The sequence below is a fragment of the Drosophila nasuta genome, chromosome 2L (genome assembly GCF_023558535.2).
Source record: "Drosophila nasuta strain 15112-1781.00 chromosome 2L, ASM2355853v1, whole genome shotgun sequence".
In the NCBI taxonomy this organism is placed as follows: Eukaryota; Metazoa; Arthropoda; class Insecta; order Diptera; family Drosophilidae; genus Drosophila; species Drosophila nasuta.
In genome coordinates, this window is record NC_083455.1 from 13,184,301 (window position 1) to 13,209,682 (window position 25,382).

Sequence of the window (25,382 nt, forward strand, 5' to 3'; positions counted from 1 at the left end):
AGCGCAGGTGGGCAGTTGGTGGGTTGAATGTCTAGCTGTTGCATTTCAAAGCGATGATACTGTTAGATACCCTACAATTGGCATGACTAAGGCAAGTCAAAGATACAAAATATTTTAAAATACAAATATTTTTCTCTTTGTCTAGGGGTATCTGTTAGCTTATCAATTTTGCCCACAGCGAACTGACTTGCACATCTTCGAATGATTCATTGCTTATGAGGAGTTATTAACATTTCTCTCATTTCGCGAGAAATAATTTTTCGACTGTTATGTTATTTAAAAATTGCAAAATTTCCAAATCGAAATTCGTTCATTATTGCTAATTGTTTTTTATTATGACTTTTTAAACGTTTGTGAAACGAACTGGTAGATTTCCTTATGTCTTTGACAGTTCTTTCAGATTATTTTTTATGATAAATGAGTTACGAAATAGGAACTATGAATTTTTATTAAAATTGTCAAATTGTCGTTTCCATACTAGTTTCTTGATATTGAATTTTTCGTTCAGTTCATTAAGTTTTTAAAAATTCTTTTGTAAGTCTCTGCGGAGTTACGAAATCTGAAATCATAAATAATTGGCAATTCTTGCTATTCGAAGTTTTTGGTAAATTATGAAACTAGTTTGTTGGTTTCGTTGGGGTTTATAGTGTTTCGGGAAACTAGTTGGTTAGTTTCGTTAAGTGCGTTAGGCGCAGATCTTAAATGAATACTATACTACATACTATATGAAGTGCCACCGACTGGTTGCCACACCTCGAAGTAATACGAATTCACAATTTTTTGTTTTGTTTTTATTATTTTTGTTTATTTCTCTTAAGTCTCTGTTGAATCGGTAGCGCATTTCAGCTTCTTCTCCGTCCCCGTAACGATCCCTCTATGAGGTGGTTCAATATTATGCCATTTACAAATACCAATGCAAATGGATCGCCAAACCCATTTGTGGATCAACAATTTGTGTGTTTTTTTCATTGGACTTTTTTTGTATATGTATTTTACGCAAACTGTAAAACAAACACGAAATGCTTTATTGTAATTCGGTAATTCATGTTTTATTTATAAATTATAAAATCGTTTCTCTAGCCCCACAATATTTTGCACAATATTATTCATATTTCGTTTAAGTTTCGGTTTACTTTTCGTTTGTTTTATATTTTTTGTTTTGTTTTTTTTCATTATCATTTCGTTTCGATGTATCACAATATTTATTAAATATTCAGCTCGTTTAGAATTTGGAAAACCCTTTGCGAACTTTCGCTGTTTGCTACGAAAATAGATGCTGTATGGCAAGTTGACCTTGACAAGGTATTATTATTATAATTTTTTTTTGGTAATTTACATTGTGGTGCGCCATTAAACGCCATTCGTTCGCACCACCGATGAGTAACCATAGAGCACTTCCACACCATCCGAATTAAAGATGCGTTCAACGCGTGGTTCACGCGTCACCACCACAGGAATGGGCTCTGTCGTTGTAGTTGTGGGGGGTTCTGTCGTGGTGGTAGTGGTGGTTGTGGTGGTGCTGCTGCTTGTTGTGGTTGCTTCAGTTGTGCTGCTCTCTGGCACACTCTCTGGCGTTGTCGTTGACACAGCAGCAAGCACAGACTGCTGCTTGGGTGGCTCGATTGTGGTTTCTACTATGTCTTCGGTGAGACTGAGTCCGCTAGTGGTTTCGGGAGTGCTTGTGGTGCTGCTGGTGGTTTCGGGTGTGCTGGTGGTTTCAGCTGTACTGCTGGTGGTTTCAGGTGTGCTGGTGGTGCTGCTGATGATTTCGGGAATGCTGGTGGTAACTGGTGAAAATGTAGTTTCAGGAATATTCGTGGTTTCAGCCGCACTCGTGGTTACTGGAGAGCTGGTGGTTTGCGGAGCCGGAGATGCTGTTGACGTCACGGCTGCTGCAGGTGTTGTTGTCTCTTTTGGTGGCTCAATTGTGGTCACTGGGAATTCCTCAATAATTTTAGCAGTGCTGCTCTCCACGGTTGTGGTGTCAACAGGCGCTCTAAATGTTGTCATAACAATTGCTTCAAGCATCGATGACTGTTGTTTCGGTGGTGCAATTGTGGTTTCAGCAGTTTGTTCAGCCAACTTGTTGGTGGTTGCCTCTAGCTTAGGTTCCTCGGTTGTTGATTCCTGCATAATCTTGTCAGTGATCACATCGGAGCTCATCATGCGCAGCAAATCTCCAATATCCACGGGCTGTGGTGTTGTTGCAACAATTGGCACGTTGTTGCTGATGCTGCTTTCAGTTTGGTTATTCGTGTTCTCAGGCTCCGGCGTTGTCTCGGCCAATCCATCATCAGCTTGTGTGGAGTGAAGAATGCCGTCAAAGTTGGGAATCCATGTGTTTTCTTCTGCGGGCGGAACTTCAGTGCCGTATTTCTCCGCATCGGCGGGAAGTGGACCGCTGGTGTATTTGTAATTATCCATTGGCAGATAGGTTGTGGTATCTTCGAGGTTGGACTCGTAGCTGTTTGTTTTGGCATAGAATGCCAAATTATTCTCAGGTGTTGCGGTTACCTCGAATTGAGGCAAGAATGTTGTGGTTTCTATGGCAGCTTCGGCTTTATTCTCTCTCATCTCCAAGTCGTGTTCGGTGTAAAGCGAATGCAATTCATTCTTGGCACTTTCAATGGCAATTGTTGTGGCTGCTCCCGGAGCGTTAGTTGTCGTTGTTGTTGTTGTGCTCTCGATAAGGTTTGCAGATGCATTCTTAGCCTCAGCATGTTCGCGCTCCAGCTGCAACAACACCGACTTTGGCAGCGGCTCCTCTGTGGTTGCAAATTCATTCTCGGGAAGATGCGTGAATGGGTTTTGATTATCCTCAGTGCTTAGAATAAGATCTAAATCAATTTTCATGGTGACCGTGCTGACGTCGAGTTCACCAAATGATGTGGTCTCCTCCTCCACGGCACCAGCAGGTGAAGCTGCAGTTGGTTTACCCAGCGTCGACGTTGTCACTTGCAGCAGCAGCAACGCGATCACTGCGATCATTGGCATGCGCGTCATTTTGGCTTTGGAATGCGAGGGCAACGGCTGTGACAATCGATGTGAGTGTATGTGTGTGCGTGAGTGCTGTTGCCAACAGTAAACAAGAGCAACGACAACAACAAGAATAATTTAACAGCGAATATAATAATAAGAGACCGTCAAACAAGTCGCGAGTCACACGTTCACTTTGCCCCCGTCGATGGCCTTTGATCGCGAAGAGAAAACTTGCTCCTGTGTCCTCCGTTTCGCTTTGCTCTCTGTCTCTGTCTCTCTCACTTGGGGTGAACTGGTTAAGGTGACTTTACAAATTCCTCGGCTCGAATGCTTCCGCTCTGATCTGATCTGTGGCCGGCTGCCGTTGCGTTGTGACTAGTTATGTTTGCGGCGAGGAACTAAACCGTTTGCAGTTTCAACGCGCGCTTATAAATCGCCAAAACCCACATACTTTTTTTGCACCACACACACTCGACGCTTTGAAACGGTTAGCGAAGCCGGCTCTTGTCTCTCTCCGACCAACTCAACTCGACTCTCTGACTCCGTCTACTGTCTGCTGGCTCTAGCTCTGAGTCTGGCTCCGGTTACTCTGGTAATTTAGCTGTAGCTGCGTTGCCAACTGCGTTTCCAGTGGACCTGGAACTGAACTTGAATGAATTACAATCGTTTTTTAGTTATCGGCTGTTGTAGTTTGCACACTTGGCCCAGTTTGGCGGCGAGCAAAAACATCTTTTAATAGCTCTTCCCGGTCACTCAATTTCACTTTCAACGTACTCACCTGCTATTGATTACCTGTCGCTTACAAACCGGCTCCACTCTTGATAACCATTGCCTTCAGTTATCCAACATTTTGTATTTCTTTCTCTTTTCCACTCTCATCTTTTCTTGCTTCGGTCTTTCGCATTGATTGCCATTTGATTTGATCGCCTGCGCTTCAAGCACATTTATCAGATTTTAATTTTACAAAGTAACTTTTAAGCGTTTTCGATTGTGGGATTATTATGTGCAATTCCCAGTGATTATTGACATACTCAGAGGGTGCGACTTACTTTACAGTTTGTGGAGTTGCAGGCCCTGAAATTCTTTGTATACAGAAAAAAACGTTGACTCCAATTACTTGGAAGTATAATACAGCAATTGTTATTGTGCCAAACCAGAGGTCTAATAAATAAACATGGCAAATGAGAATTCTAAACAAAAGAGAGAATAAAATAAATTCACGGAAAATTCCTTTGAAAAGAGTTAATAGACAAAGCAAAAAACGTATTTATATGGTTTTTATAGTTATTCTTTATTTAATTTTTATTTGAACTCATGGAAAAAAACATTAAAAAAGATTTAATAAGGCAAAGAAAAGGGCGTTTTTATATGGAGTTTAATAGAAATTCTTTAAATCTCGTTTTCAATTGCATTTTATTATTATTAAATTTTCATATTTAATTTATTTTAATAAATTATATAAAGAAATACATATCAAATGAAATATACAATTTTTACGTATATGCTATGGAAAACTTGAATCATATTTCCTGTGTAATAAGCAATTAGTTAGAAAAATTACCTTGGAAGTATGATTAATTTTTAAGAAATGTGTAAAACTGAAAGTGTTTCTACTGAAAATGAAATATTCTAGAGCGATTGTCGTTAAAGGAGTGCGTCAATTAAAATTCCTACAACTCTAATTTTTTAATTGTTTACACCTCAACCTTTAAATATCAAATTAGGTTTGCTTTGTCGACCAGAGCTATTTATACCCAACTTAGTCATAAATAGAAAACTTTCTCAGTATCGGCAATTGTAAAAATTTATTTATGCAGCCGCTTTAGATAGACGAGACGAAATGCTTTCTAGTTTCAAATTTCGAAAGTATTTAGTTTATATATCTAATTGTTACTGAAAACGATTTAAATGTAATTTATAAAAATTGTAAAGTAACATTCTCGATTATCGCAAAAGACAATCAAATTTAATCGATAGAAATCAAAATGAAACTTGCATTTCCATTTCGATTTCCGCTTCCACTTCTATTGGTATTTCTATTTTGAATTTCAATTCCGATTCCATTGAAAGTAATTTGTAGAAATTGGCAACGAAGCGACGATAATCGTTAGGCAATAAACTGCCACGCCCACTGGCCATGGGCCATGGGCATCAGATCAAAGCATCTTAGAATCGCATATTGAAAATTACATTTTGGCAAAACAAATTTGCATACGAAGTGTTTCAGCTCAATCTTGGCCTAATGATTTTCCAGCTAAGGCCCAGCACATCAAGCAAAACTGTGGCAGGGCAGGCAGTGGAGGGATGGTTGAAGTCTGACGGACGAGACGAAATCACTTAGTACCATCGAAATGTGGAGCACTTGAAAATGCCAATTGATGATCGGGAAGCTGTAGTAAGTAGCAGTGCCTGAGGTTACTTCTGGGTACTTAGCCTCAAATTTGTATTTAAATTACATTTTGCTTGAGTAAATTGAAAATGTTTTCGGTGCGTCAACTTTGATTTGGCTGCTACTTAAATGCTTTTTACTTGCCACTTTCCACTCTCCACTTGCCACTTGAAACTTGCTACTTGCCACACTTTTCAAGTGGAGCTCTGCTCTTTGGCCTTCCTAATGACTTTAGCTGTGTGGCGCCATGGCGCACGTTGCGTATGATTAATATTTTGTTAGTACTTAAAGGCAGACGGTCTGTCGTGCCCAAACGCTGTTGTCGTGGCCTGTCAATAAACAATTCATCATTGCCAACAATGGCTGCCAAGTTTTGCATAAATATTTCAAATTACGCGCAAAATTTACAAAATTTTCTGTTGGTATCCTTCCGTCCTGTTATCCTTCCTGCCAGCGTCAGTGGCAGTCCGGCAGTTGAGCAGCTCCTTCAGTTTAACAAACTAATTTGCCTGCCAAAGTCCTTTTGGACATTTTATAAGTCATATTTATATTGGACGCCAGCCAAGTGCCATCCATTTATGAGTGTCCTACCAGTCCTGGCAGTCCTGCTGCCAAGCCACTGGCTTCTCAATTTAAGTGAGTGCTTGTCTCTCTCGCTGGCTGCGCATTTTAATGATGTTATTGAAGTTGCGTCCTCTTTTTTTTTCTTTCGCCCCCATTGACTGAAAGGTGTTGACTGTATTTATTCGCCTTCTACCTGAATGTTGACAAAACTCAGCAAGTTTTGAGCCACTGTCAGGGATCTCAACGTTTTGTGGGGATGCGATTAGGAATTCCCCGAATTTTCTTGGAACTTTGCTCGTTAGTCCTTATCGCGTACATCGTAAAAATCAACGAGCAACGAACAGCAGCAGCATCAGCCAAAGTTCAACTGCTCATTGTGAATAAATCATATCGCAATTGTACACTGGCCACGCCCACTCCACACACACACACACACACACGCACGCACACGCTAGTAAACGCCCCCGTGGCAAAAATATTTCCTTTTTTGGTGCAAATTTTGTGCTGAGCTCAACAATAAGAAAAAAAATACAGCAAAACCAAACACACACAACTGTCGGACAATAGTTGCTAGTATTATTATTATAATGGCGATTCGCATTGTTAGCGTTAGTGTTAGTTCTGGAATTATTATTGTTCAAACATTTTCTGTTGAGTTGACACAAAAATTTCTCTCTGTTGGTCAATAATATTTATGTTTGTTGGCCAAGTTTTAATGGACAGTTTGTGGTTAAATTTTGATAGGAGTATTAGCTAATTAAGGCAGAGTGCGAGTGAAGCTGCTTTTGTTGTGTCAGTTGATGGGATTTTAAAGGCAACTACAATATTTAGAATTTAAATATTTACTTACTTATTCAAGATACTTTTTTATGTATAATGTAGCTACAGTTCTTAAATATCATTCTTAAGAACTGTAGCTACATTATACATAAAAAGAGTATTATAAGCAGTAAAATTTACGAATTCTTTTTCGAATTCCCCAACAAAAAACATGCTTTGACAATCAATTGAAAAACAATTGCCTACCCCTCTCTCTGATAATATTATCCCCTATTTCGTTTTGTATTTGGCAGCATCATTGTTTGCCATCGAGTGGCACTTGAGATACAAATAGTCGTACAACAAATTTACCAAACAACTTGAAACTTGCAACTGTTCCTAAAAATGCAATTCACTTGCCACTTGAAAAAGTTTTTCATGTCGGAAAATCGCATAGCACAAAAAGAGCATTATAATTGTAAAAACAAAAACATGTACATATACACGTTTTTATTGGGGGGAGGATTGTGTCTTTTGTGTGTATGTTGTTAATTCAATTACCAGGCAATAAGCATAATGCAAAGAGCTGATTGTTGACTGGTTGACTGGCCTGATTGTGAAGGCTGTGCATGAATTTATGGACATTAATCTGGCGATTAAAATGCCACAGTTAATGAGCGGCCATTGTAATGCCAATGGAACTTCCGATCAGAGAATTAACATATACATTAACTGCGCTGAATAAGGAGATTACACTTGATGAGCTTACATTAAAGCGAAGTAGTTGTACTCTGAAAAGTCGCTTAAAGAGAGTCTGAACGAAGGCAGCGTGAAAATACTCTATTAACTTAGAAATTTACAATTCGAAGTTTGAATATATTTTCCGATTTTTTTAAATACTTAATTTAACAGATTTTCTCTTTTAAATCATATCCTCTTGAGTCACATTTAATGGGTATTGTAACCTGATTAAATGTGACTAAATTATGATGTTTAGTTCTTTCAACAGCAACTGTATTTGTATTTGTATCTGCAACGCACTCTCTCATGTATCTGTATCTATGACGCTAATGACAGTCGACAACACACTGTTGGAGTTGTGGCAGCCTTTGTGGGGCAGGAGTTGCACAATATCATTATAGTACGGCGCACTAAGTCAACAAGAGCTGAAAGCCAAGGCAAGCCAGAGGACTGGCAATGTGCCACGGCAAAGACCACTAATTGACTTTAATTATTTTGTTGTACTTAATGCCTTGTTTACGCCGAGCACAGAGAATAGTGAATGTAGGCAGGAAGTGGCAGGCAGAAGCAAAATGGAAGCTGACGACTGGGGCGAGAATGATGTGGGGTGTATATAAAGTGAGAGGAGACTGCGAGAGAGAGATGCGAGAGTTATACAATACGGTAGACAGAACAAAGCGAAAAAGTTAGTTAGTGGCAACCCTGGCAACTCTGTCAGCTAAAACTCTAATTAAACTTGAATTTGTGTCAATTGTGTGCAGTGCGGTTGCAGTAGATGAAAATTATAAATATCGCAGTATTCTTCAGATGTTTTTGAAAGATAAATTTCAAAAGATATAAGTTGCAATTGAAGTTAAAAATAATATTTTTAATTTAACCAGTTAGTTGTTTTTCTGCATTTTATTCTTCTTTTGATTGTTCGACTTTTCTCGTTTAGGTCGCAATTTCGTTCGAGAACGGAAGCAATAGTTGTCAACGCTGGCAAATACGGTCCTTGAGTAAATATTTTTCATTTAGCTGCAGTAGCAACAGAAGTTGCAATTGCAGCTACAGTTTCAATGGGCCTGCAGCCCGCAGATGGAATGAAAATGAAAAGACTTTTCGACTTTTATACGACAAACGCTGTTTGCGTGTTTATACAACAACAACAACTACAACAGAGCGGCAGGTAAGTTTGTTTATCGTATACGACTTGAATAACGCACCAGTTCACCAGACGAAGCCTTTGCTGGTTCTTTTTTTTTCGCTTCCTTCGACGAGTCGCAAATGTTGCCCAAAGGACAACGACAAATGATGGCAATTCGTTTGCTGTGCGGCTTAAACTTGCCATCGAAATGCGCAACTGTTGCAACCAGCCAGGCAGCAGCCAAGCACATTGGCAGACGGCAGGCGACAGCAGGCGGCAGCTACAATGCGACAGGGTTACATGCATCCTGCAGCGTTGGACGCCTGTGGCGGCAGATCAACTTTTCGCGCTGCCTGTCGAAATGACTTGCGTTTTAAGTTGCAATTAAACGTCGAGCTGTTTGCTTCAATGCCATGTTGAATATCCTGCGGTTGCCATCTCACAGCTGCAGCTCGCCAGACGTCACAGCAGTCGTCGTTGTGACAGACGCGTGCGGTTTAAAACGCGACAGAAACGCGAGCAAATAAGTGTTGCCGTCTTTAAGGCTGAATTTTTAATTTAGCATTGCATACTTTACAGCGCCATTTTCAATTGAATAAATAATGGGCCACGAGTAACTATTGCTATCTAAATTTGTACTTAGGTAATTAGTTTTTAAGTTGCATGATTGGTAAACTCTAATTTACCATTTCATCTTTTTAATAAATCTTTGTGGAACATTTAATATTTTTGTATATATTTTAAGCCTTCCGCTTAATCGTATTCTATGTTCATCACTCATTAAAAAATCAGTTTGCATTTTATATTCTTAAAATAGTTTTATTAAAAATACGTAAACATTACAGTTACTCATAAATTTGTACACAAAACATAAATAAAACATTTTCAAACTGGGGCAGCATAGAAAAGAACTTAGCAATATGTGATAAATGGTAAATGGATAAATGGTAAATGGACAAATGGTAAATGGAAGTTTTCGATTTCGGCTGAAGAATTCTTTTTGTATCGGATGTTTGGGACTTCATGTGGGCGCCTAGTCAATAACATACATAATAATAATAATAATATTGTGATATTGGGATGCTGGGCGTGCCTGAGTTGATGTTGTTGCAATTGCAATTGCGATTGCAACGCCATCTCAAACGCTGGGATCAGAGCGTAAATTGTTAAAATGTCATCACAGTCAAATGAAATTACACAAGAGAGAATCTCGAGAACCTTGGCCACAGCTGCTCAGAGGACAAGTCACGCTTCCGTTGCGGATGTGCTTGTTGTGGCATCCTCAACATTCTCCGTGGTGGTTGCCGTGCCCGTTGCCGTTGTCTCTGTCGTTGCTGTTGCTGTTGGTGTTGCTGACGTTGTTGGCGTTGTCGCTGTTGTAGCTGTTGCAACTGCTGCTGCTGTTGTTGTTAGCGTTAGTTCCTGGTCCAAGCGATGCGGCAAGTGCACATTGGGTGGCAAGGTTGGCTGTAGTGTTGCCTGCAGTTGTATTTGATTCTGCAGATGCTGCCGCTGCAGTTGCATGGCCAAATAACTGGCCAAGTTCGCCGTCAATTTGGCTCGATGATTCTCCACGCGGCGTATATTGCGCACCAGACGATTGTAGACCAATGGCTTCACATCGATGGCCCACAGAAAGTCCAAATGATTGAAACGTTCCATCGGCACCAGATACTTGTCAATCACATTTGGCAATTCTCTGGCCAGTCGATCCACGCCCGTTGTCGATACGAGCAGGTCATTCACCGAGTAATACAAAGCAACCGGCACCTTGACACGTGACAGATCATAGTCTGGCGGAGTCATGCGATTGTATTCGAGTTGATTGCGTAGGTAGCCACGATCGAATTTACGAAAATGTCCCGATTTCATTAGTTGACCAAAATGTTCCAACTGCTTGATAGAGGCGCCCGACGGTGTGTGGCTCAGCATCACAGGTAGCATCGTCTGAGAAGTAAAGAAAGTGAAGTTAATTAAATTTCCTTATTCAAGTGTAACTAAGTCGCCTAACTCTCAACTTTGACCTCTTTAAGGGCCATCATTTTCGCCTCGTTTGGCAAATTATGTATACGCCATGCACACGTTGCGTATACGCACAGTGCACACCAGATAGGATTGCTTTGTTGCATTTAATGCGCTTTCCGCTGACAGGGTTACATTGGGTCAGCAAACGCTACTAATTTGCATGCATTGTCGCCTGCTTTGGTGTTACGAAATTTCGCTGTTTCCCCGATCAGCGTTCACCGTTCCTCCCCCCGTTTCTTGTGCGCTTGTGTCAGTTAATTATGCTCATTTTCCCCTCGACGACAACAAGGACACACTGAAGCCAGTCAATGGCATTATGGATAGATAATAACACCCCACATTGCCAAGCCATATCATCTGCCATGCCATGCCATACACCTGCTTGTTCATGTTGTGCTTGTAATTTAGGCTTCGGCGATTCCATTTTGTGGGTCATAACTTCCAATCGAACCGAGTGTTCAACATGCGGTCAATAGTCAATTATCCAGTGAGTGCTGAGCTGAGGATAATCAGCTGCATTTGAACTAAGTTTTCCTATCTAAAATTGGCCGAAATGTGTAGCTGGTAATTACCTCAAGTAAAATCGTGTTATTTTATTTAAATTATGGTTCTATAAAAGCCATTCTTAATTTATTTTAATCACATTTTAAAATAATCTAAAATTGTAGTTGATTGTAAATAGTCTTTTATGTCTTTTGTCTATTTTCTGGTTTGTTTTTTCTTGTACTTTTTATTCCTCCTTTTCTCAGTTCATATTTCATTACAAATATGTTTGTGTATATAGATGAATGTAGTTATAAATATTTGTATATTCAATATCTCCACCTTTTTTTAAACTTTGAAATTAACTTTACTTCTTTTTTGTCTATTTTCTGATTTCTTTTTCAGTATGAGATTAATTTTCTCCTTAGTGTAAATATTTGCAATTAAATAATGGAATTCAGTTATCAACATCCTTGTATACAATTCGCTATCTTTTTCAAAGTCAATGAGCTACCATGAATTTGGCTACCGTGTTTTTAGCTATTGCACTCAAACGCATTGGCACACAAACGAAGTTAAATCATTAAAGTGGTTACCCCAAAATGAAGTGGCAACTCAATGAAGACAATCAGATGGTGGCTGGCAGGTGAGCCAACAACAAATAGTTAGCATCTGTGTATGTGTGTGTGTGTGTGTGGTAAAATTCAAATCGATTGCCACAAACATTTGTGGGGAAAATGCGGCAAAGAACTTGTGCTAAACTAAACTGGTGTTCGCCTGGCTGGCACATTACCTTGTTCAGCTGTTCGGAATTGTAGCCGGCGACTAAAAACAGGATATTCGAACAGACATCCTGCGTCATGGCATTGTCGTGGCACACAACCTGACTGTGGTCCACCAGGAATTTGGTGTTGGGCATGAATTCCGTGATGCGCAGCATTCGCGTGGCCGCCTGTAAGCCAGAAACAGAAACAGAAACAACAAAAAAAGCATAGACATAGTCGAATTACAATTGGCATTTCGGTGGATGGGATGCGATGCGATGGAATGGAATTGGGGAACTCACCGTCAAAAAGTCGAGGAAGAGGACAAGAGTGCGAAATAGTGGACTCTTCATATCGTGTATGTAGGCAATGGGCGCCAAAGCGTGCATTGAGGTGATTTTCTGTGAATACGCTGGCTGCTCTGAGCACAACACCCAAAATATGGCCGTGCCCTGCGAGTGACCAATGTAATGGAGCTGTTCGTAGCCCGTTTTACTCAGTATATAGTCAATATTGGCGGGCAGATCATATTTGCCCATCTCGTGGAATGTAAAGTCCCAGAACTCCTGATAGTCACTATTCAGACTTGTGTGATTCTTTGAATAGCGATTGCCACGCGAGTTGCCCATCCACACATCATAGCCCAGATCGGACAGCATATAACCTACAAAGTAATTCCAGCAATTAGAGACACGGCTTAGACAAAGTGCAGCACCAAGATAATACTCACCCAAACCTGACTTGGGACCCATTAGCACCCAGGTTGCCGAGGTGTCCAGTATGCCGTGCATGAGCAGGACGGGTTGAGCTCCCTTCTTTGGTATGCGATGCATTTCGAGTATATAACCATCCTTGGTCACCACTGTGTGTGTCTCCGATGGATATCCGTATTTGCGTATTAGTTTCGGCTGTCCAACGCGATGGAGAATGGTTTAAAGATAGACAGAGAAAGAGAAAAAAAAACACGGGAATGATTAGTCTGCGGCAAGTGCAAATCATGGCAGTGTAAAATTGAGTTGCAGCCACGCCCTCACGCCATCACGCCCTCTTTCGGCACTCTTTGCCATCTCTCTTTTTCATTCTTGCCATTTGCATAACACTGTGGCTCAGGTGCTTTTCGTCAGTAAAGGTCAGACCAGGACAGGTGAGGAGGCGATGGCTTCGTCTGGACCTAAACCACAGCAATTTGGGCTAATGAATTTTAATTTGTGGCATCAACAAGTTAAATCAGCTTTAGGCACTGGCAAACGAAGCTCTTGTCAGGAATTTGATCAAATAATTGGAAGGCATTTAAAAAACAACCAAGGGAATGCGCTTGAACTAAAGAAAATTCAATTTTAATTTAATTCCAGAGATAAAAATAGCTGCAGAATATTTTAAGGAATTTTCATTTATAGACAAGAGCTAAATCAACACTGCATTAGGAATAGGTAAATAAAGATATTGAAAACTAAATTAAGCATAATAACCAAACAGTAAATTTGTATTTCTAATGTGACCTTAATTGAAGTGAGGGAGAAGCATGTGAGAAGAAATCTGACCATGGAGCATAAGTGGAATTGGAGTGGGGATTGTGAGTGATAAAGAAACACTAATTGAAAATCAAAGACGAATTGTCAGTTAATAAAGTTATAATTGATTTGATTAAAATGACCATGGCGAACTAAGATTGTTAAACAACTTCTGATATACATTTTTATAAAAAAGATATATATAAGAAATAGTGAAATCTGCTACCCGTTTTGAATAAGAGCAAAACAATGTGGCATTATTCTTAAAATGTACCGAATTTAATAAACATAAAAGGATTGAAATATACCGAAGGAACTATTTCGAATATTGATATAGTAAAACATTCAAAATATACCGAAACGATGCTGTGTTATTCTTAAAATATATTAATATAGTATACAGCAATAATACTAAGATAGACCGAAGGCTATATTTGGAATAATAATATAGTACATTTCGAATATATCAATACTGTACAGCCAGCCAAAGCAACTAAGTCCCTATTTTTCAGAAATCATCAGATATTATTGTATGTACGCAAAATTCGATTTTTTTTTCTATGGAAAGCGTGTATAAAAATATAAATTAGAAAAGCACATTTCAATTTCATAACTACTTCGGTTGCCACGCGCAATTTTATATGAATAAGAACCGCTTCTCGCAATTGCGCGTGCCATAAAAAATTTCTTTATTAACACCGCAAGTAATATAAAAAGCTAAAAATGATCATAAATTATTGTTGATAAATATCGAAAACTATATTTTATGACGACAGCTTTAGAATTTCAGCTGACGCAGTTGACACAGCTGACGGAGTGAAGTCACGTATTACGCATACGCAACGTATGACAGCATACAACACAACGAGGGAGTACTTGTAATTTTTCTGGCATAATGCATAATTTTTTTGTATTTTGTATTTTGATAGATTTCAATGTTTCGTGATAATTTTGATAAGTTTTACAAACGTTATACAATCGTAATTGTGAGGGTGCCGAAATAATTATTGTCTTATAAAACAATAGTTGAAAAATCTATAAACACGCGATTGCACAAATGCCCAGAGAGACAACAAAGAGAGAGAGAGAAAGAGAGAAAAAAATAGTAGAGAGAGGCAATTGAAGCTGTTTGGCATTTTAATTAACCTTGGCAGCGAATCGAAATAGCCACAACAACGGTGAGAGAGAAACAGCAACAACAATAAACAACAACAACAACAAAACGCTCGTTTAATAAGTGTAAACAATTGCATTGGCCAACTGACTTTGCCGGCTGGTTGACCAACATGAGGAAGTGGTACGCCAGTTAGCCAGCTTACTTACCAGCTAGCTGGCTGAGCCACTGAAATATTTTTTTCCTTTTTCCACATGCTCTCTTGTTGCCAATGTTGTTTTGGGGCATAAATTAGAGTTTTCTTTTTGGCAATTTCCTAGCGGCAATTGTTATGCAATTTTTGCTTTGTTTGCTTTGAAAATACAAAAGAATAAAAGCCTGACCGTATGATGGGCTTTCAACAGCTGGTTTGGTGGCCCGACACACACACACAAATAGTTAGCCTTTGTTTTTCTTGGCAAATACCAGCTTGACACACTTTTTGCGGCCGGCCAAAATGGCACAGCCAATATTTGTTTAAGCCGCAAGGCGGAGGCACGACAATGTTAAATGCGAAAATATATTGCCAAGTTGCAGTCGCATCTTTCAGCACGGGCTATTCCCAGCAGCCAGCAGCCAAAGCAGCAGCCACCGCATACAGTGACACAGTGTTGGGAAACGCGGCAAATGTGGTGTTGAAATGTACGTAAATGTGTGGCAATCAAAAGCGCAACAACTTGCATTTTACTCGTATTCGCATGCCTCTTCTGCCAACAGATAAAATCTGCAAATTGCAGCCCATTAATTTTATGACTTATATAAGCAACACCACTTGACTTGGCTTCAGCCTCAGCTTCAGGTGTTGGCAATCATTTAACTCAACACAAAAGACCACAAAATATTACACTATTTAGCACTTGCCTTTTCATATTTAACCAGCCAATTAGCTGGGGCTAATTTCGACAACTAAAGTCCGGTGTGTGGTTAGACTTCCTTGACATACCAAGCAAAAGCATTGCATCAAATTCTTATGACATTTTTTAGTGATTACCAAAATCAACTCAACTCTCGCACCACTCGTCGCACTTCAATTAAAACCTATTTCTGCATCACAAATCAACTGAAAATAATTTTAAAAGCCAACTGCAAAATGTTGCACAAAATATTTGCTTTTGACCCAATTTGACAACGGAAAAACAATTACAGAAAACTAAAAACCGAAAATCAATAGATACAGAAATGTGGCTAAAACAATTATTAAACAAATTCGAATAAAAAAAAAAATAGTTCACTAGGAAGACATTTGACAATCTGAAATATTATTTGATTTGCTGTTACACATATTTATTTAAAATTTGTTGTTGCTTTTGCATTGTTTGACTATGAATTTTACCGTTCCACTAACTGAACAATATTGTTGTTGTTGTTGACTCTTCGTACAGCAAAAACTTCATTAGCACCTAAAGTAAAATTCATCTATTTCTTTCGGGGTTTCTCTATCTCTATCTCTGTCTCATCATGACCCACTAAATGCGAGTGTTTACCTCTGTGCTTGTGGTTCGTGTCCCAGCTAATTGACAGCATGTTTATATGTGCTTGTGTGTGTGTGAGGCGTGGCTGTTAATGCTTTATTTGAATATGCATTTGATTTGATATTGCTGCTGTTTTTTCTGCCTTTTTGTAATTTCAATGCAAATTGATTTGATGTCAACGTATTTGTTGTCTCGGATTTTTCGTATTTGTTTATGGCTTGTGCTCGCGCACATTTGCATAAAACACTTTTGATTTTGTTGCTGGAGTTACGATCAGAGGCGGCAGCAACAACCTCTGTTTGAGGAAACCGCACCACTTTTGTTTTCAATCAATATCATTCATTTGTTTGTGTGCATACCACTCGATTTGTAACCGACCTTGATATTGACATCGTCTGTCGGCACCTTAGCACCCAACATAATCATCGTCGTCATTATAATTGCCCGGCAGCTCTCAAAGTTCGTGGCATCGCTCGACGCAACGCCAACCAGTTTTTCTCTCTAAAAAACTTCTCCACTCAAGACGTGTTCATATTGATTTTCATGCGCTTGTGGTTGTGACTTTACCGTCTTGTGGCCTGACATCAATTTAATGGCATCAAAACGCAAAGGTTAATCACATTTGAACTCTTGTAGTCAGCTCTCAATCAATATGATTGTGGAGCATCGATAATGAAGACATTGATTGCATTGTGACATCATTTTAAATAGGCTAAAATATTTCTTTTGTAAGTTAACTATTTCTGGAAAATTTTAATCACATTTTAAACAGGCTAAAGCTAAGTTTACTTTTTCTGCAAAATTGTACTGCTTTATGATTTTCCTTTAGTTTTTAAAAATATGTAAATTGAAGCAAGAGCTTAGTTCTTAATTAAAGCCCAAATGTTGACTGTAACTCTTGCACTTAGATAATCAGATTCACTGTTGGTTTTTGCCGCTGCCGATTGAGACACAATTTGCCTGTCGATTTGTCAAATCGACGTAATCAAGTTGATGACAATGATTTACAAACCGTTTGGCGTGCAAAAACAATGCGGAAACTCTTCAAATTCAAATTAAGGCACTGCCAAAGCCCAAATACGAAAAAAGCAAATAAAACAAACTTTAACTGAAGCAAAACAAAGGCAAATGCCAAAAAGTAAAGCAAAACCTTACGAAAAAAAAACTCAATGAATAAAAGAAATAATAAAATGCAAAAAAAAAAAAAAAAGCGGCGTATGGCAATCGCATTTCCTTATTGTAGTGAAGAGACTGAGACATGGCATGGGGTCTGGCATTGTTCCAGAGATCCCAAAGATCTCGAATCGCCATCGTTGGCTAACCATTGTAAGTGGTTGGTGTTGGGCACGTGCAGCGAGGGCTCAAGCTCGGGCTCGGTCTCGGGCTCGGTCTCGAGCTCCTAACCCATATTTCAAAGTCAGTCAGCCAGTCGACAGGTTAGCCTAATTGCATGTTGATTATTGTGCATATGCCTGAGTGTAGGTGTGTATGTGTATGTGTATGTGTGTGTGTTTTGTATGTTGACAATTTCCAATTTGTTATTGCGGGCATTAAAGGTGTCTCTCGGCCGTCTCAATGCGACGATTATGCAATTGGCAAACGTGCAGAAATTGTTGCAGACTTTTTAGCTTGGAGTTTTGGTTCGGTTTTTTGCTTTCGGTTCGGTTAGTTTGTTGGCCGCATTTGAAAGCCCAGCCATGACTTTGCATAAGATTCAGTTTCAGTTTTGGTTTCAGTATCTGTATCTGTATCTGTTTCTGTTTCTGTTATTTAGTTTATTTCTTTTCAGTTTAATATCGTTACTCCGGTTGACAATGCTTGTTGTATATCTTTCTTTCTTTTATTATGTTTTTTGTTATTTCTTTCTCTGTCACGTTTAAAACGCACGTAATTCGCATAATGCACGTTACGTTATCACGTAATCATTCCTTCGTCGACCCACGCTGCACCTCGTTTTTTCTTCTTCGTCTTCTTCCTCGGCCTCATATCAAAAAACCATCATTTTTTTACACTTGCTGGTAATTTGTTGCTGTTGTTAACGTGTTGTTAATAATTTTATTTATTTATTTATTTTTATATTTTTGTATTGTATATCTTGCGAGTTTATTGGCTTTGTCAATTTTCGCCTGGTTGTCATTATTAAACATTATCGCATTTGATGGCACTGTTAACCCCACCTTTAAAGTTTATGTGGTAATCTTTGGACAGTGTTTACTCTTTCAGCCCGACTGTCGCCTTGACAAACTGTTGTTTGACTGCCAAAAAAAAAAATCCAAAAAATAAAAACCTAAACAAAATTTAAGACTTATGTGTTTACAATTGTGTGAATATTCAATTTTTTCTGTGTTTTTCGTCGAATGCAAATTGTTAATTCGGAACTGACCTTTGTGAAAAATCAACGCAATAGAGACAAGAAACGTCTGTTGCATTTGTAATAATGATGTGAACGGAAAACATAATGAATTAATCTAATTGCAGGCACGTAAACTGGGCCAACTAACAGTTATGGAGGTTATCAAGGTGAGTAGACCTACAAAATCTAATTTTCATGAATATTTTAGCCATGAATTTTGGATTGTAACACTCACAGTATTTATGACTTTATTTCAAACAAAGGGTTAATTTTATTACTATCAGAAAACAGAATCAAGTAAGAAAGCCACAATTGAATGTGTTGTGAGATGTCCGCGACCCATTTTGAATAAGAGTAAAACAGTTCGGTATTATTCTTAGAATATACAAAAGTAATATACCGCAAAAATAATAATAATAAGGTATAGAGACAGACAGACATGGTTATAATTTATAATATTATAATAAGTTATAATATTAAAATAATTTATTTGCAATTAATTTGTATTTTTTCATGTCACAAAATTAAATAAAACCAAAGATAAATACGATCATAAATTGTATATCATTGGAATCCGAAAGTAGGCAATTGAGCAAATATTTCATTTAATTAATTTATGTCTGATTACATCAGATATTATCACTCTAATAAACGACTCAAAAAATGCCAAATTAGCAATAATGCATTCACATAATTTCTCCAACTTCCCTTAAATCTCGTTATTTATGCGTGTTTCAAAGCTCAGTTAACGTCTCGCTAAAAATTAGCGGCAACGCCATAAAAAAGGCAAATACAAAATTGCAAAAAAGCAAACAAACAAAACAAAAAATGTCCAATGTCTGTACTCTGATGGGCTAAGCTCACGTTAGATGATCGTAAAACATGTGTATGAGGCAGAGTTGAAGTGGCAGGAACTTGCAACGTGCCAGTTGCATGTTGCAAATAAATTCAAAGTGAGTGCTTGTCGTGTTTGGTCATGATTAGGGCGACTTCTTATGCTTTTTGGTCGCTAATAAAGTTCTGGTACTAAAAAAAAAACAAATCTGTCGAAACGAAAAGTCAACGAACTGCACAAAATGAAATAGCAGAAATACGTAAAACAGAAAAACACAATGTGTAAACTTTCTTTTAAGCGGGGCGAGCGAGAGACCAAATGGAAAAAAGTGTAAATTTATTTAACATAGAAAAATTGTTGAACAAAAATCATAAGACATCACAAGTTGTGTGCAGTAGCCACAAAGCCAAGAAAGAAAAAAAAAACTGAACCGGTAACACAAAGGTAACACAACCAACAACAGGTAACAACAGTCAGTCTGTCTTTCTGACTGTTTGTTACAATAACAAATGTCAATGCTAACAACTTTGTGGCGATGCGGTGCGGTGGCTATGAGGTCAGCCAAGGTGTCCACAGTGGCAATTGCATGAGTTGTTGTTTCTGTTTTTTTTTTTGTTAACATTTGGGGCAACTACTTACCGTTATCAGTGATGCATCTTCAAGCACATCGGACTTGAGATTGCGACCGCCGCCAGCCAAATTGGCGTTGCTCGACAACAGAACACTGTTAAGCAGATTCTTAAAGCTCAGCGAACTGTAGCTGAAGGGCGAGAGTATGGTGAAGGCGTCGGCGCTGCCGCAGACGAGCAGTGCCACAAGGCAGTGCAACAGCAGCGCCGTTGGCCACGGGCCAAATCCAAACGCGCGACAACTTGGCCACATCTCAAAGAGACACGCACAGAAATGAACACAGAGAGAGGAAGAGAGAGAGAGAGAGTGTCGAAGAGAAAAAGAGCTCCTCTCATACACTCACACAGAGAAAGACGAAGAAAACTCGCCAAACTCACTCGACAAATTGGCAATGCAACAGTTAACAGTTGCTTGCACCTAAGCGTAACGATTACGTTTGCTTTATAACCCCCCACAGAAAGCTTCACTTTCGACACTTTTCGTTATAACTGCGATTACAATATTATATTATGTGGCAGACACTCGCTTTTTGTGTTTTTGTTCAGGATTATTCAATGCAGTCCATTTGGCTTTAGTGTTATCCTCTTTTGTTAGGTTTTTTGATAATTTACGATCGATTTTGGAAGCTATGGTTAGACGCGCACGCGCTGCTGTCTCAGCTACCGAGCTACGAGCTACGAGTTTCACTTGCCAACCGATGCGATGGAGCTTCGTTACTCAACTGACTCAAACTTTGGCCACAAGCTGCCTGTCTGGGCTAGGTTTGAGCCAGGCCAGCCGAAACAAGTCAGCTGTTTGTTAGTTAGCTCGATGCCAACTTGTTGCAGCCCGATCTGATCCAAATCAATGTTGTATTGTAGCTAGCTGCGGACTCATGTTGTCTGCTTGTGTGATGGATGGTACTCCAATTTGGCAAACTCATTCGCATTCGCATACGTATTCGTACTCGTACTCTTATTCGTATTCACAATTGCCAATTTCTTTGGCAAAAGAAATGCAATCGAATCGTAACTTGAGGTGTGAAAGAGGTGGCAAGTGAATTTGTATTGTAAATCGTTGTGTCGATGTGTAACTGAAAGATACTGAGCTGCCATTAGGCATCCAGTTTGTTATTTAATGAACACAATTGAATGTTTAGTTTCGAAATGAATTTTGTAAACTGTTTTGTACAAGATATTGTGAATAAATATTATGAGTTCTATTTAATAGAAATGAAATACAATCACTTGTATTTTAAATGTGACCTTAAGTTTCAAGTAACGTTGCTTGTGGCAAAATCAATAAATCTTGTACACTCCTTAACATAAAACACAAACAACAATTTGATACGCACATTTGCCAAATAAATGCAAATGTTCAGATAATTAATTTTGATTCTTCTTATGCTTATTTAAATTTGTATTTTTTAGTGTTTCTGTTTAGTGGCACATCAAATATCAAAAAATCAATAAAGCGGCATTATTTTAATTGAATTGTTTGGTGCTGTCACGGTCACACATTGTTTCGGTTCACCTACAATGGCCATATAAAAAAATACCGATAATCTAGTTCAACTGTTTATACAGTGAACTTAACCCGGCTCAAGGAACTCGACCCGCATGACTCGAACGGTTCGAGCATGTTTGACGCCCTCATTGGTTGGTTCGTTTATCTTTTTTTAGAGTCTACGCAGATCTATTATATTATCAAGTTGTACGTTTGTTTTGTCTGCTGGCGACGTGACGTTTGGTACTGTTGTTGTTGCTTTAACAGCGCGTGCCAAGCAAGTTTGCTGCCTAAGTCTTTCGTTTTTCACAGTGCGATTCGTGTGGGTTTTTGGGGGGTTCGTGCCACAAGTCTTCGTCGTCGTCGTCGTCATCGTCGCCGTTGTTGTTGTTATTGTTGTTGTTATTGTTGTTGTTGTTGTTGTTGTTGTCGTCTTACTGACTCTGTTTCAGTGTTTGTGTGTTACGTTTGCTGCCAAGGTAATTGCATTTGCACAAACCTCGAGCTGTGGCCGTAGCTTCGGGCTTCTCAGTAAAATGGCACGCCCCACTGCATCCCAAGAGCCAAAGCGACTGTTGAAATGGGTTGAAATGTCCAATTGCCTGACTGCCTACCTGGTGTTTGGTGCTCGGTGTTTGTCTGTGTTTTGGGATTCAGCTAGAGTCGTCGTCGTCGTTGTTGGGGTAGGCACCTGGTTACGTTTTCATTTTTTATACGAAATAAAAAATGCGAGCAAAATGTCGATTGCTGTCTGTATTTCTATTTCACTTTCTTTGTCTCTCGCCTCGCTGAGTGTGGCAATCGCACGCATTCCCCCATTCGCATTCAAAAGATTGCTGGCATTATATGTGCCATTTAGTTGGCAACCCGAATAAACAACTATGAGCTTGCGTCGTCGCTGTGTTTTACTTTTATGTTTTTGTTATCATTGCAACAACACAATTGTTTGCTTTTGCAACAATCATCACAACAATCATGATGACGCCGCTCCTGATGATAATTATTTCCCGGTTATGATCTCTCTGTGCTGTGTCTGTGTTGGCCTTGGCCCAACAGGGCTATGCACTCGACCGACTGCCGCTCAATGACAACGCCGCTGCCGCTTGCACATTAATCATAAATTCAATCAGCATTTTTACATGCATTCTTACAACATATTTAGCAGCAAATTGCTTAGTACTTCGCTTCAAGGCAACGCAGGTCACAAATTGCATATTGAACTGACCCAGAATTGCTGCAAAAATTTGTGGTCTTGCACTTGCACTACATACACAGCTCAAATGCCAATTCCATATCAATTTGCAAGAATGTCATGAACACGTGCTTGCAAGTTGATGGCCAGGAGCATGGTCGCCAACTAAAGTGGAATCTTAAGACTGCAGCATGCTCTGGTTTATTGAAACGCCTTTTCGTCCAATTTGTAGCAGCAAAATAATTATAATTGTTGTGATGCTTGCACCAACTAACTATAATTATAATTTGTGTGCTGAAGCTAGGCGTTCACTTTAATACCCTGTAGAATTTTTATGGAGATTTTATGGGATTAAAATTGTGAGATAGTAAAATTTAAAAGATAACATCGTTGTCTGTATTAGTCATATGATATACGATATGTGACATAAACTATGCAACTCTTTTGGTACACTATATAATTTTAAAAATAAATAAATAAAAATAAAAAAATATAGCGAAATGTATATTTGGTATATTTGTATATTAATACAAATTATAAATTTAAACATATACTGAATTGTATATTTGGTATATTTGTATATTGAAAATGCATATATTGTAAACTAAAAATAACACGAAATGTATATTTGGTATATCTGTTATAGAGCACAAAATATACCAGACTGTCGCATACAGCAATTAAGACCCGATAACAGGATCCTTTTTTGTACTATTTAAAATTATTTCTTTGAATAACTATTATGATACTTCTCCAATCGGACGAAAACTTCAGAAATTATAAAGAGAGAAGGTTTTATTATGTGTTATACAAATTGCTCTAGCTTTAAAAATATGGTCACTATTCAATTTTTTTTTTTTAAATGGGTGTCGGCTTTTGACGCTAATCATTTCGTGTGGATACAAAGTTATATATTACCATGTGGTAAAAAAAGTAAGAGAGCTACAGTCGAGTGTGCACGACTGTGAGATACCCGCTACCCATTTTAAATAAAAGCAAATCAGTGTGGATCTAATTTTAAAATATACCATATTAATATTCCGCATAAATACTGAAAATATATCATATATTTGGTATATTTATATGGTAGTACATTAAAAATATAATTTTGAATGCAAAATATACCAGATTATCAACCAAAGCAACTAAGACTCGTAGTAACATTCATTAAAACTCGTAATGTAATTATCACTTCACAGAGTATGCATTAGTCGAATTGAAATGGTTTTTGCTTTGCCAAAGATTCTTGCAACATTTTACGCAGCCACAACTGCCAATAATAATAACAAGTAAAACTGCCGGCTGTTTTGAGTCTTTTTTTTATTTTTTTATTTTCTTTTTTTCTGTTTTGGGCACAGCCAAAACTGTTGCAATTTAATGCCACGACTCAAGGTCAGAAGGCGCATTTTGTTGTGGTTGTTGTTGTTGTTGTTGTTGTAACAGATTTATTGTCGACTGCTGCTGCTGGTTGGTTGCTGTGGCACAACTTTTTGTTTTTATTATTGTTGGCCATATTTTTAGTTCCAGGCTTAAACGCAGCGTGACACTGAAATTATTTGTAAGCGCAAGAGTGTGTGCGAGATGGAGATAAAGCTGAAGCTGAAGCTGCAGCGAAAGAAAGAAAGAAAGGGAGAGATGGAAAGAATGAGATGAAGAGAGTGTGTGTGGGGAAGTCAGAAGAGCAACAGACCTGTAAATTGTCTGTTGGCCTTGCCAGGATGTAAGTTGTTTGCCTTTCAGCCGGTTGACACACTTTTTGGGCCAGTTTGCCCCAATTTCCATATGCCAAAATGTTGACTGTGCTCAGCTGTTGTGTAGTATTTAATTGACAAGCTTTTAAGATCACAAACAACTTTAGCACAAAGATGATAAATTATGAACTTTGCTTTCCACTTGAGACCAGCTAAAACTTTAGATTTCAACCAACTAATTTGCCTGCCTCGTTGCGGTTATTCACAATCTGTGGGAATCTTCGCTTGCATCTCGTTGTGGCCTAGAGCGGCGATTAAGGCGTCGCTTAAACGTAATTTAATTGCCGCACTTGCCACATGTTGCACCTACGCCAACTAAACAACGACTATAATCAACTGTGGCAACTGTGGCAGCAACAACGACAACAATGGAATCGCAGGGGCGTCATCAGCTTGTGGCCTGTGGCTGCGTAATGCGGTAGTTGCTGTGGCTTTATTATTTACGCGAAGTGTAATAAAATGAAATCAAATGATAGTTGTGACGATTGTTATTGTGGCATGAAGTGTGAGCCAACACTGCACCTCAGCCGCCACCACACCTCACCACGCGGCGTATACTTAATAGTGATTATATAAAATCATTTCTAAACTCTGCTGTTGCTACTTTGTTGCTACTAACTGTCATCAATATTTGGCAAGAAATTCCAAAGCGCATGCCAATTTATTACTAGTTGCATTTTGCAACGAGAAGCCACCGAGCATCGAGTAGTCTCTCTCCGCCCATCTCACAGCCACTCTCTCTCCCTCGCTCACTCTCTCTATCTCTCTGCATAGCTTAGTCTCTCTGTTTAGCACTGTTGCGAATATTATATAAGCATCCAGCCTAGCCGGCGCCGCATTTTTCCTTTCGTGATTCAACCGCAAATGTATTTTTTTTTTTTCATTTTTTGTGTTGCCTCTCAAACTGAACAAAAATCTGCTAATGGTGCAGTAGGCGACATCGAAAGTGGTTTTCGATGCTATTTTAATGCCGAGTAGTATGACTTGAGCATGCGATTTGATGATACCTTAAACTATTCATTAGCTGCTCAGGTAATTTAATTTGCCTGTGGTTAATTAACGTTGCTTTCAGAGTATTGAATTCTCTGAGAGCAAATTAAAAAGAGTGGGGATGGACTTAAGATTTTCTAGCATTTTCAAGAGCCAAATATTGTTTACAATTTTCTAAAT

General features: G+C 38.7%; 2 protein-coding genes across 5 annotated transcripts; both read right to left on the reverse strand.

Annotated features, from left to right (window-relative positions):
- Positions 1-1,350: 1,350 nt before the first annotated feature.
- On the reverse strand, positions 1,351-3,003 carry LOC132786447 (mucin-2). The gene has a single exon (XM_060792982.1). It carries the CDS (start codon positions 3,001-3,003, stop codon positions 1,351-1,353), a length of 1,653 nt encoding a protein of 550 aa, XP_060648965.1.
- A 6,405-nt stretch (positions 3,004-9,408) lies between these two features.
- Positions 9,409-20,513, reverse strand: LOC132791903 (lipase 3). Of its 4 annotated transcripts, none has more exons than XM_060801030.1 (5): positions 19,794-20,512; positions 12,561-12,738; positions 12,133-12,494; positions 11,860-12,018; positions 9,409-10,505 (listed from the first exon to the last, which is right to left on the reverse strand). In XM_060801030.1, the coding sequence occupies exons 1-5, from the start codon at positions 20,034-20,036 to the stop codon at positions 9,804-9,806; spliced, it is 1,644 nt and encodes a 547-aa protein (XP_060657013.1). In that variant the 5' UTR covers positions 20,037-20,512; the 3' UTR covers positions 9,409-9,803. The 4 variants fall into 4 exon arrangements, with proteins under 4 accessions (XP_060657013.1, XP_060657028.1, XP_060657022.1 ...); XM_060801045.1 differs by having other exon boundaries at positions 20,396-20,511; XM_060801039.1 differs by lacking the exon at positions 11,860-12,018 and having other exon boundaries at positions 19,794-20,513.
- Between the last annotated feature and the right edge of the window lie 4,869 nt (positions 20,514-25,382).

What these genes read in the sequence shown, in the direction of transcription:
- LOC132791903 (XM_060801030.1), bottom strand. Translation starts at nt 20,036, where the DNA reads ATGTGGCCAAGTTGTCGCGCGTTTGGATTTGGCCCGTGGCCAACGGCG. An exon ending in AAGATGCATCACTGATAACG is followed by an intron (nt 12,739 to 19,793) that starts GTAAGTAGTTGC and finishes CGCGTTGGACAG; the next exon opens with CCGAAACTAATACGCAAATA. An exon ending in GGGTCCCAAGTCAGGTTTGG is followed by an intron (nt 12,495 to 12,560) that starts GTGAGTATTATC and finishes ATTACTTTGTAG; the next exon opens with GTTATATGCTGTCCGATCTG.
- LOC132786447 (XM_060792982.1), bottom strand. Translation starts at nt 3,003, where the DNA reads ATGACGCGCATGCCAATGATCGCAGTGATCGCGTTGCTGCTGCTGCAA.